Source organism: Cheilinus undulatus, linkage group 3 (assembly GCF_018320785.1).
Source record: "Cheilinus undulatus linkage group 3, ASM1832078v1, whole genome shotgun sequence".
Classification (NCBI taxonomy): domain Eukaryota; kingdom Metazoa; phylum Chordata; class Actinopteri; order Labriformes; family Labridae; genus Cheilinus; species Cheilinus undulatus.
In genome coordinates, this window is record NC_054867.1 from 24,465,857 (window position 1) to 24,477,582 (window position 11,726).

Here is an 11,726-nt window from a genome sequence, read left to right on the forward strand (position 1 = left end):
GAATATACCCACTAAGAGTATACAGTAGATTAAGAGTATACCCACTTCTGCATGCACCAATATACCAGTGATTACCAGAAGCAACAGGAAAGCTGTAAAGCTTTTTACAGGACAGCCGTTTCAGCTCAAACTAAAAATAAGTATAAAGGTATGTCAAAAATCAGGGTTGACAGTTGAGCTCAGATAAACATACTTCCTTTTTGCACACTCAAAGTTATAAATTGTAAAATATTCATACTTTGGGTTTTGTTGTTTTTGAACCTTAATACACCTATCTCCCTGATTGTTCTAGGCCATTATGGGCTGCAGGCTGTACATCTCCAACGGCCACTCCCACAGACTTTCCAACTCAGACAGTGTCTATTTTAGAACAGAAGTGGCGTAATTTTAACCTTGCAAATCAGGTGGATTACCCCGTTTCCATGTTTCTCACTTGCAAATTCATCTTGCAAAGCTCCCATTTGAACAGATTGAGCCCTGTAGAAATGTGACAGGGCCAATCAGGAATAAGAGGCAGTACCTTCAGGCACAGTGGCCTCTTGTCGCAATCAGTGACAAGAGGCCAGTGCAATTATGGCGGAAGATAATTGGCATGGATGCTGCTATAGCACCATTTTTGTCAGAACTTGAGGACATTTCTTCATTAAAAAAAGATCAAAAAACAGCACTGAGTTCTTTTCCTTTCAAAAACGGCAAAACTTGTGTATTGACATGTCTACAGTCGCCATGGTTCGAGTTATGTAGTTCTCTTTGGAGTTTAATCCTCAGTAGCGGGGCACACCTATGACGTCCCGTGTTTTGTTGCTCTGATTGGCTCTGCCCCTTCCCAAAAACTGTCTATGGGAGGTTTTCAAGATGGATGTGTGAAACACATCCATCTGGTGTGTCAGGTTACCGTTATTTGCCAGTATAACATATCCATTTACACTTTTTTTTCTAAATTCAATTTTATACTTAAGCAAAGTCTGACAGAGGTCTAATTTTGGATTTATTTATGTAAAGATCAGTTTTAGAAGTAGTTACATAATTGGTGGTTTGCTTTAGCTCTGTTAGCTTTAGCTAAAGCTAACATAGCTATGCTAGCTAAAAAATAATGTTACTACATAGGCCAGTGTAGTTAAGTTAGCTCAGGAAATGTGAGATTAAGCAAACATAGCTAAAGCTTATGTAGCTATGTAGCTTACCTAGCTGCTTTGTAAGCTAAACTTTGGCTACATTAGCTAAATAGCTACATTAGCAATGTAGCTTTGTAAGCTATGTGGCTATGTTATCTATATAGCTAACAAAGCTACATTAGCCACATAGCTGCCTTAGATTCATAGCTATGGAGCTACGTAAGCTATGCTGGCTGTGTTGAAATGTTTCCATGGAGTACGAGCTTCTTTCCTGTTAGTAGATTATTTACTCAGCTTTATTGAATGTTTCTGAATCCGGTTTTGCAGGCCATGTTTTTAACTTTAAACTTCAGGTTTCCTAACCTAACATTTGCTCTTACCCAAACCCAAAATGGAAGTTTAATCTGATCTGCCTTTCCATTCTGAAATAGATGGCATCTAAGATAAACCACAGCTACTCAAATTTTTCCAACTCTAGCAACAGCCCATATCTCAACATCAACAAGGTGGATTTGTATCCTACATTTGTAAAGAAATTGATGTTGTTAAATATGATGTAATCAAAACACCTTACTAAACCCTTCAGCTAGTTACACTTAAAAATGACAAGACATGGTCGAAAAAAAGATGTATTCCCATGAAATCCATTTTGGAATTATATTTGTCCACTTCCTAAGGCAAGCTAATCCATTCTTGACAATCTTATCAGTCCTTTTGTTAAGAGGCTGGGTGTATTGAGTCACTAACAGCAGAGTTATCTGACCTGAGGTGGAGCGTGGGAGTGGCAGGGTGGGTGACTGAGGATGGCTGCTGTACTGTTGAAGTTCACACCTCCTCCCTCTCCCTCCTCTCCCCGCTCACAAATGTCACCATGCTACACAAGACAGACCTTATCAAGGTGCCTGCAAACTGGATTATCACTGTTTTCTTTGTGAAATGTTGTTTCCTTTCAGCCATAATCGGATTCTTTTATGCTCAAACTGTTCTTTTTACATGTCAGCGTTTCCTTAAACCATGCTGAGCGTTCTTGGACAAATCTGATTCAATTTTCTAAGTTGTTTTATTCGTTTTAAACTGCTAAAGCACTGAAATTACTGACCCACTGGCCTATTATCTCTGGGGATGCTGTGCCCTCACATGCTGTAAGTTTAATCTCAATTCCCCAGACTGATACCCAGTAACACAAACTGCTATCAGGAGATAAGGGCAGAGAAATTTTACCACAGGAATTGGATTCAGAGACATAAAATAACTGTGATAAAAGCAGAAACAAAAAAAAGTTTTGAGCAGAGGGTCTCCCTTCCTTTTTTTTATTGCCTTTTCTCTGCCTGACCTAATGTTTCTAGCTGGTCTCTTTCCCTCTCCGGGGACTTGTCTCATTTAAAAGGTCATTTTGTTTGTTAAAGGGCTGTACAGACCACAAGTGTGGTTGTAAACCGCGTGGGCGAGCATGTAACTGCTATAATGTTTTATACACAGTAATGAGTGCTGTAGGTCAGAGGTGGTGTGGACCAGACTTTCTCTTCCCTTTGAAAAATTAGAACAGAAAAGTTTTTTTTATGGGAAAAATATTTTTCTTACTTTGTTTTTTATGTTTCTGCAGGGTGCCAAACTTCCCATGTCCATCATCATAGTCGGAGTTGGTCAGGCCGAATTTGACGGTCAGTTACTTCAATTTTTCTCTAATGTATTAATTTTGATTCACAGGAAAAAGCTAACAGAAAGCCTTTCAGGCCTCAGCTGTGTTATTCCTGATGTTTTTACACATCTGCACTGATAGAGCCAGTTAAACACTTTAAGACATAACCGATGATTGACATTATAATTCCTACAAATCTCAGTCTATTATGCTGCATGTGCTAACCTCTCTGGCATTAATTCAGAGAAACACTCCAGAGAAAATAACTGTAGAAACTCATTTGAGTCAGTGGAGACGGTGTGTGTAGGTAGATGGAGGTATAATTGTAGAGAAATGGTTGAGGTTAATTGCTGGGCTTGCTGTGTTTAGTGCAGATGATTTGAAATTGCACAGAGGATGTATTCAAGAACTTATTAGTTGATTATATGAACAGTAAAGCCAGACTATGGCTGTACAGCTCAATAACCTTTAAACTTCACTGATACTGACACAGAATTATGTGATATTTATATCATGTATATGAACTTTAACATCAGTGTGTCTATGTCCTCCAGCGATGGTGGAGCTCGATGGTGATGACATCAGGATCTCGTCCAGGGGGAAACTTGCAGAGAGAGACATCGTTCAGGTGACAGCAATTTCAAGCATCCAAGAACTTTTTTCTTTTTTATGTTTATCAAATACTGAGAAAGGGCCTAAAGGTGTAACAATACCTGGAAATAAAATTTAAACATATATAAAAAATACAAACAATTTAGAGCAATTTGTCTAATAATTATAATAATAATAATAATAACAATATAATAATAGTAATATGTATTATTATTATTATTCTATGTAATTATTATTGGAAAAAGAGGAATCTCAAATAAGACAAAGCATCACAACACATCACAAGCATATAAAACAAGACATAACTCTACCAACAGAAGAACCCGTGGAAAATTTAGTCAATAATCATAATAACCCTGCATACACATTATAAAAACCAAAGAAGATATCATCTTTGAAGGACATAAAAACCAAGAAGCATAAAAATCAGCATAAAAGTAAAGACTCAGCTTAAAACCTAGAATAGCCTAGAAAAATCCAGGCAACACAGAACCCAAATATATTCAACGAGACCTAAGACACCAGAGATGTAAGTGCATTTTTGGATATTAAGAAAAGACAGAGAAGAATAGAAATCAAACCACTAAGAATATATGAATACATTAAAATGTGTAGAGATTAATAAATCAGAATAGAATAAAACAGAAAGATAGAAACAGTAAAATAATGATAAAAATGGATATGCAAAAAGAGGTCAAAACAATACAAGCCGGAGGGGGGTAAAAGCTCTAAATCAAATAGGAGAAGTGAGGCTATAGAGGCAATAACAACCAAATTAAGGTATAAAATACAGAGCAGAGTAGACATTAAAGCACTGAGATAAAATTAAGATATTGAGGAAGAAGTAGAACATTTAAAGAGATGGTAAAAGAATGAAGATGGCATCACATAAGAAGTCTATAAAGATAAGTTTTAAGAAGGGATTTAAAGGAAGTTACTGATTCTGCACACCTTACCTCCTCGGGCATGTTGTTTCAAAGTCGAGGGGCCCTCATGGGAAAGGACCTATCATCTTTAGTTTTGAGTCTCAACTTTGGAACAACCAGGAGTCCCCCATCTGAGGATCTAAGGCTGCAGACTGGCTGAAAGTTCTGTTAGGTGGCTTGCAATTAGACCATTAAGTGCTTTAAAATAATGAGTAAAAGTTTTAAATCTACTCTAAAATGTAATATCCGTATTTTTGTTTGAATCGTTGCACTCTGACTTGTGTCAGCAACTTTACAGCTCACAGCCTTCAAAGGCTCATTAATAAAAAGAACCACACTTCCATTTCTTCAATTTAAATGAAAATGCTCGATGACATTTTATTTTTTTGCAAAGGGAAAACTGAAATTTATAGGCCGGAGAGTTAAATGTGTAAGAGTGTAGTGTGGATAGCAATCTCTGGATGCAATCTCTGATGCTCCCATGCTGCCAGGACACTGTGTAAAAGGAAACATGCTCACACTTTTAAAGATTGTATGTGAATTTCCCTTTAAATATTTCTGTAAAAACATTTATGAAGCTTGGATATTTCTAAAGTGGTTCAGGCCACAGTGTTTTTAGGGATGGACTGTACTGTGTCTTAAGATTAGTCTTTTTTATTATTTTGTCATTAAGATTTGCAGTCTAGTTTCCTCCGTTGTGCCATTACATCAAAGTGTTTGTTTCTGACAAAGTACCATCTGTTGGTACTGGCAGTTTGAGCAGATTTGGACATCTGTGAATTCCAAATAAGACAAGCACACTGGAAAGTTTGATATCGTGTCACTCCAGGAAACCATATGTGTTTTTAGCCGGGGAGTATCAAGGGGTTTAAAACAACACCTCATCTGTTTTTATTTGTCTAAAGTGGAAACTTAAAAGTTTGGTGACTGAATGGTTGGTGAAGGAGGAAGTGCAGGGTGTCTATAGTGAACTTACTAACGGTAGAAACAATGCAGAGCGATAACTAAATTATTATTATTGTGCTAAAGAGATCAACAATTGTTACATTTTAGTAACTAAGAATTGCACATCATCAATGTGAAACAACTCCATCAAAGTAGCCTTTTCATGTAATAAAACAGACTGCAAATTAAAAGAAGACCGAAAGCCAAAGCCACTGGTTGCAAATAGAAGCCAGATTGTGTGGCTCCTCGGTTGATTTATGACCACTGAGTTGTGGCCGCCAACGAGAGGTGCATCTCCCTGCGGCTCTGGGTTGTGGAGAGGAAAGTTCCAACTTTTGTTGGTCCATATGCAGCAAACAGCAGTTCGGAATACCCGGTCTTCTTTGAGTCTCTGGGTGGGGTCCAGGAAGGGGTGCCACCTGAAGACTCCATTGTCTTACTGGGGGACCTCAACACTCTTTTGGGCAATGATGGCAACACCTGGAGGGCGATGACTGGGAGGAACGTCCTGCCTGACTTGAACCCAAGTGGGCCTTTGTTATTGGACTTCTGTGCTTGTCATGGATTGGCCATAATAAACTCCATGTTCCAACAACGGGATGCTCATAAGTGTATTTGGTACCAGAGCACCCTAGGCCAAAGATCGATGATCAACTTCACTGTCATTTCATCAGATCTGTGGCTGTATGTTCTGGACACTTGGGTGAAGAGAGGAGCGGAGCTGTCAACTGATCACCCGATGGTGAGTTGGGTCAGATGGCGGAGGAGGCTGGACAGACCCAAAGAAGTAGTAAGGGTGGATTTAGAATGCCTGGCAGTGGCCCTGATAGGTCTTCAACTCCCACCTCTGGAAGAGCTTCTTGATGGAGGTTGGAAGTGGCTCTAAAGAGCATGTTGTGGTGGCGACCTTAAAACCCATAGTGGACACCAGCAGTGAAGGAAGCCATCAGGCTATAGAAGGAGACCTTTCAGGCTCGGTTGGCTTAGAGGTCTGTGGAAGCAGTTGACAGGTACCTGTTGACATGGATGGGCTACAGCTTCAGCAGTTGCTGAAGTAAACATGAAGAGTTCAGGAAGGATATGAAGAAGAGCTTTCACTTGACCCTATAGTTGTTTTTGCAAACCATCCGACAACTCAGGAGGGAAAAGCAGGGCTTGGCTCAGGCTGTCATCAGCAGGAGTGGAGAACAGCTGACTCTGGCCTGGGATATTGTTGTGTGATCAGGGGAGGGACTCCTCTATGGCTTTGTTAGAAGTCACTGAGGTGGTTCCAACAAGGCTTGATTAAAGTGCCTGTGCCTGATTTGGCATGGCTCATGAGAATTTTACAAAAAAAAAAAAAAGATACTGCAAAATATACTGTATTGTGTATCCTCATTCAGCTCAAGTCATTTTCATGATCAAGATGTGATTTTTGATACAGTACATCTAGCCCTACTCTTAACTGCAGGTCACTGAGGGGAGAAAGCTTATGCACCTAGACTTCCAAATTATCGAGTCATTGGCCCTCAGGCCGCGGTTGTCCCTGTGGTCAATGAGCACAAAAGAAACAGTTAAAAAGGTTGTTAAAATATCAGAGGAAAATGTCTCTATTCATGCAAGCTCATTGTTTCCTCTCGCAGGGGAACCAACTGAGCTCAGGATTAGCAACATATCTGCATCCTAAAGCTTGCAGGATCTAACAGATGTAGACTAACATGAAGGATTAAACATATCCCCTCCATGGGAAAATCTATTTAGTTTGTCACAAAGCTCCAGAAACCTCATCTTGTACATTTTTACAAGTATTAAGGGCTTTTCATGAAGCTCTACAGCAGCAGTTTGATGGTGTTATGCTCGACAAAGAAAACTGTTGTCATATGTTTTGCTACTGTTATGTTCAAATGAAGGAGGCTAAAATCATTCTTCTCTTCTTCCTCAGTTTGTTCCCTTCAGAGATTATATGGACCGGACTGGTAACCATGTGTTAAGCATGGCGCGGCTGGCTAAAGACGTGCTAGCAGAGATCCCTGACCAGTTCATCTCTTACATGAAGAGCAGAGGGATCAAACCGAACCCGGCGCCACCTCCTTACACACCTCCTGGACACACACATCACCACACACAGATCTAAAGCCTGCCTTTTAGCTTTTCACCAAGGACTGTTAGCATGCAGCGGCCAATCAGAGTCCAGCAGGAACTCTACGTTTCCTGTTTTATGATGCAAACAGGAGCTGACACCAGGAAAGAGGTGTTGATTTCATGCCGTATCCTCTCAGTGACTATTGGAGCAGCATTTGTATTTCTTTTCTGTTTATATTTGTTTGGCTAAATTTTCAGAGACTTACAGGTGAAAGCCTTTAAACGACTCTGAGGCAGTGACTGTTTCACGTCTGGTCGGATAGCAGGTTGGTTCAATAAGGTCATGTTGTGGTTGAAACTTGTGCCTGTCTGTGATTTTATCTCTAAATGTATCAGGACGTAAACGTTGATCCCAGCGTTGTTCGTCAGTGTGGCCTAATGCAGTGATATTTTTAGGCATTTTTTCCCTCCTGAAGAGAGTTTTTATATTTTGGAAATCTCGATATCTACTGATAAGTCAGTTCTGATGGAAGGGATTGTACAAGTATGTAGTGTACAGAAATCAGGCTTTTCATACACTGAGGTGTCACAGCATCTCTTCTTTAATATGTGAATGTTTCTTAGAGCATGTTGAATGAGAATGAAAACTTTATCCCCATATCCCATCATAGATATATGAATATATTCATGAATGTTATAGAGTGGCATGGACATTTAATATATCTGTTATAAACCATACATTTTAAGTGGTCATCAATTACTTTCATGTGTTTGCATTTAAAAGCACAAAACAACTCGTCTCCAGACCAAGGACAAGATTCTGAAAATGCTACCAGGTTAATCATAGTCTCATCATTTTAAGTGCTGCTTTTTATTGTTTGTGTTGTATGTAACCAGCTCAAAATACAATGTGGCCCAGGCATGTTTTGCAGATTGCAACTAAATGATGAACTGCCCCCCTGATCCAAATCTTTAAAGCATGGCAGTACAAGTGATGTTCTTATCATTTCACATCCAGTTTGACGCAATTATAAATGCTCAGTCTGGAAACATCAAAACACATTGTTTGAATACACTTCACATAGTAATGGTGCAGAGTTGGTTTACATAAAGTAGCTATATCTAATTTCTGATTCAGAAAAGGTTTATCTTTGGACAGAAGAAGTCAACTTTGTTTTTGTGGCCAAATCTGATGTCAGCAGTGTCTTAGTCTTATGCTGTGTTAGAAGACTTCAAGAGGAAGAATTCTGAACAGCAATTGAGACTTGTCATATCCACAGTGCATTTAAAAAAAACCAAACAAACAAAAAAAATTATCAAGAAGTAATGAAAACAACAAAATCAGTTGTGGTGGGCTGTAAACTCATGAGATGTGTTGTAGTGCACACACAAGGCAACGCCACACAGAACAACCTTCCAGCCACTGTGGCAGGCAAATAAAAGTAAACTATATATTAGAGACAGACAACTGCTCCGAGAGACCCATTCTTCAGTAAGTTTCTCTCTGACACTCCAAAGAGCTCAGCAAACCTGAATACTCGCTGACCAAGGCACCTACTCCTCTTCATGTCAGTGTTTACAAAGAAAGTAAAATGCTTCATAGCAGTCAAGAAAACATCTCTCCAAGTTTAATGTATGCAAAGTGCAGCAGCAGTAAGCCAGTGTGATCCCTTTGCAGAGAGTTTGTCAGTTTGTCTGGGGCTTTGACAAAAGCTAGGTGCTGGGATGAAACAACTGATTTTTATTTCAGCCTAGCACGGCAGTGCTTTATATCTCCAATACAACAGCATACTCAACTGCAAAAAGGTGTTTCAGCTTATAACTCTCTAGTTTAAAGTTCAAGATGACTTAACAGTCAGGCCAACAGATTCTTCATTTGAATAGACAATTACAAAATCAAGAAACAAGCTGTTTCCCAATTACTGTAAGAAAAAAAGAAAAATTGGGAATCAGGAAAATAGATTCTTTTTTTACTGTTTTTAATGTATTGTTTTTTGTATTCCTAAAATAATTGAAAATGAAAGAAAAACAGTTTGTTTTCCAAATCACTGTTTTTGTGTTGTGATCAAAAAATAAAGATTAAAAAAACAAAACAAATTTTTCAATCAGAACATAAAAACAAAAAAGTTTAAATGCAAACTTTCATTTTTTTTCTTCTTTTTAGAAAACAAAAAATAAGATAGCAAAAGGAGCAATTTTAGGTTCTTGTTTTTTTATTTCTAGTTACCTCTGCCAAGGAGGTTATGTGATCGGCAGGGTTTGTTAGTTTGTTAGCAACATAACTCAAAAAGTTATGGATGGACTTTGATGAAATTTTCAGGAAATGGCATAAGAAAACACTGATTAGATTTTGGGAGTGATCCGGATCACCGTCTGGATTCACACATTTTTTTTAAAGGATTCTGTACTATTGGGAGATAGGGCTAATGGCAGAGGTCTGCACTCTCCAAGTGCTTTTCTAGTTTGATATGAACTCCCGAAAAAGCCAAGAACAGACTTATTCCATGTTTTGTTTTCCTTTTTTCAGTTTCTAGGGAAACAAAACATGGAATCTTGATTTTGGACTTCTCACTTCAACACAAAGATCTGTTGGTGGTAAAACACACTGATCCTCAAAGAAGCAGGCTGTGGCTCCGATCATGGTCAAAGAAGCAGCTGTAAATACTGTGATACCATAGACTCACTGCTAATTGTAGCTTTGCTAAAGCTCATCTTAATTTAATGAGAGACACATTACATTCAACAAGTTCTTCACAATAAAAGTCCCAACTCACTATGCTGTTCAGATGTTTTTATTGTGGAACAGCATTATCAGGAAATTAGGCGTTTCTCAGGAAAGAAATCAAAACAAGCCACAACACAACATCTTTCTCTGAGTTCCTGCATGAGTTTGGTTTACAGGCTTGTCTTAGAGTGAAGGGATTGCAGTCTTTACACATGAGTTACAGTATCCTTTTTGGTTTTGTAAAACTGCAATTAAAAAAAAAAATGACACAAAAATATTGTGATATTAATTATAGGTCACATCGCCCAGTTAGCAATTAGCTTAATCTACAATAATGATGATAAAGGTGAGAGAACCAGAGATGGAAATTAAACACATTGTAAGCAAATGTGGTTCATATCTGGTACTGTGGATGACTATTCCTGATATCTTTGTGGTTATGATATGATGAATGCCACTTTAAGGTGAAATAATTCCTCAAATACAAACACACAGAATGTAAGGTTCTTCAGGGAATGACTAAAACTGTTTGAATGTGAGGCGCTGGGGCAAGATGTTTTTCTTTTTTCGTATTTCCTTACCAGAACTTGGGGGGGAAGTTAGCTCTCAAATACAGGAAGAATGGTTGGGTTCATGACCATTTTTGAGGAACCACAGGACCACAAAGATTAGTTTTAGCCTATGTCTACTGACTTAATTTGTCCCTGAAATAAGCTCATGCTCACTAATATTCTGAGCACAAGCCCCCAAAGGCCATGCTTGAGCTGTCATTTAACATCCCTTATCACTGACTTTACACTGTAAGTCAGTTTGATCACAGTTAGCGCTCCTCCCTGGAGATTTCCATTTTACACAGCTGGTCCATGCTTTAGTGTGTTACAAGTCTCTGATGGGAGTCAGTTAATGAGTTTCTCCAGGGCTTTAGGATTTGTGTTCATTACATTCAGTACGTTAGGATCTCCTTCAGCATGAACACATTACAACCAGCAGTTAATGAAGGATCATGTAGCTTTGGCAGCCTCTATTGTCTATTTATTAAAAACTGCAGACACCAAAATGTAAAGATAAAGAAATCTCTCAGGGAATGTCAGTGACGGTATGGTCAGATCAGTAAGCACATGGATGCAGAAGCAAAACTATAACTGCAGGAAGAGGAAAGGTTCAGTTACAGAATATAAAATAAATTGTTGTATTTCCAGAATCATGACTATATCAGAAATATCACATAGTATTTTTGCTCATGTTGCAGAAATGTTTCCTCTGAAATTAAAAGCTTTTCTTTATAGTGGTTTATTACAATGGGCATATCAATGTAATTTCTATTTTAAGCTGGAAATATTCTTGCTGTTAAACATGCAAACATGTTCCCAGTGTCAGTTTGATGTGTCAGTCGTACACATCCTCAAAACTTAAGGTAACGCATATGCAAGAAGCAGTATGTGCGTGACTGCTGGAGCTGTAAGAGGAGTGACCATCTACACAGCAGTAGAGATAATAATGGCTGAATATTTAAAGACAAACTAATGAACCAAGTCAAAAATTCTCCATGTCTTTACACTGTGTTATTGTCACTGTACAGACACAAACACGTCCATTGAATGACCTGGGACACATATATGTGTTTTAGCAATCAGTGCTGTATATTGGAAATGGGTGTTGCAGTTTAGAAAGCTACAGTGTTAACAGGCCCTTTTCAAATCCGT

At 38.5% G+C, this 11,726-nt stretch overlaps 1 protein-coding gene across 1 annotated transcript in view; it reads left to right on the forward strand.

Annotated features, from left to right (window-relative positions):
* cpne5b (copine Vb) overlaps window positions 1-9,154 on the forward strand; it is a 216,478-nt gene extending 207,324 nt beyond the window's left edge. Inside the window, exons 18-20 of the mRNA XM_041783064.1 lie at window positions 2,719-2,776; window positions 3,309-3,382; window positions 7,159-9,154. Of these exons, the coding sequence (XP_041638998.1) occupies window positions 2,719-2,776; window positions 3,309-3,382; window positions 7,159-7,350 (324 nt within the window). The 3' untranslated portion in view covers window positions 7,351-9,154. The remainder of the gene's footprint in view (window positions 1-2,718; window positions 2,777-3,308; window positions 3,383-7,158) is intronic.
* Window positions 9,155-11,726: the final 2,572 nt, after the last annotated feature.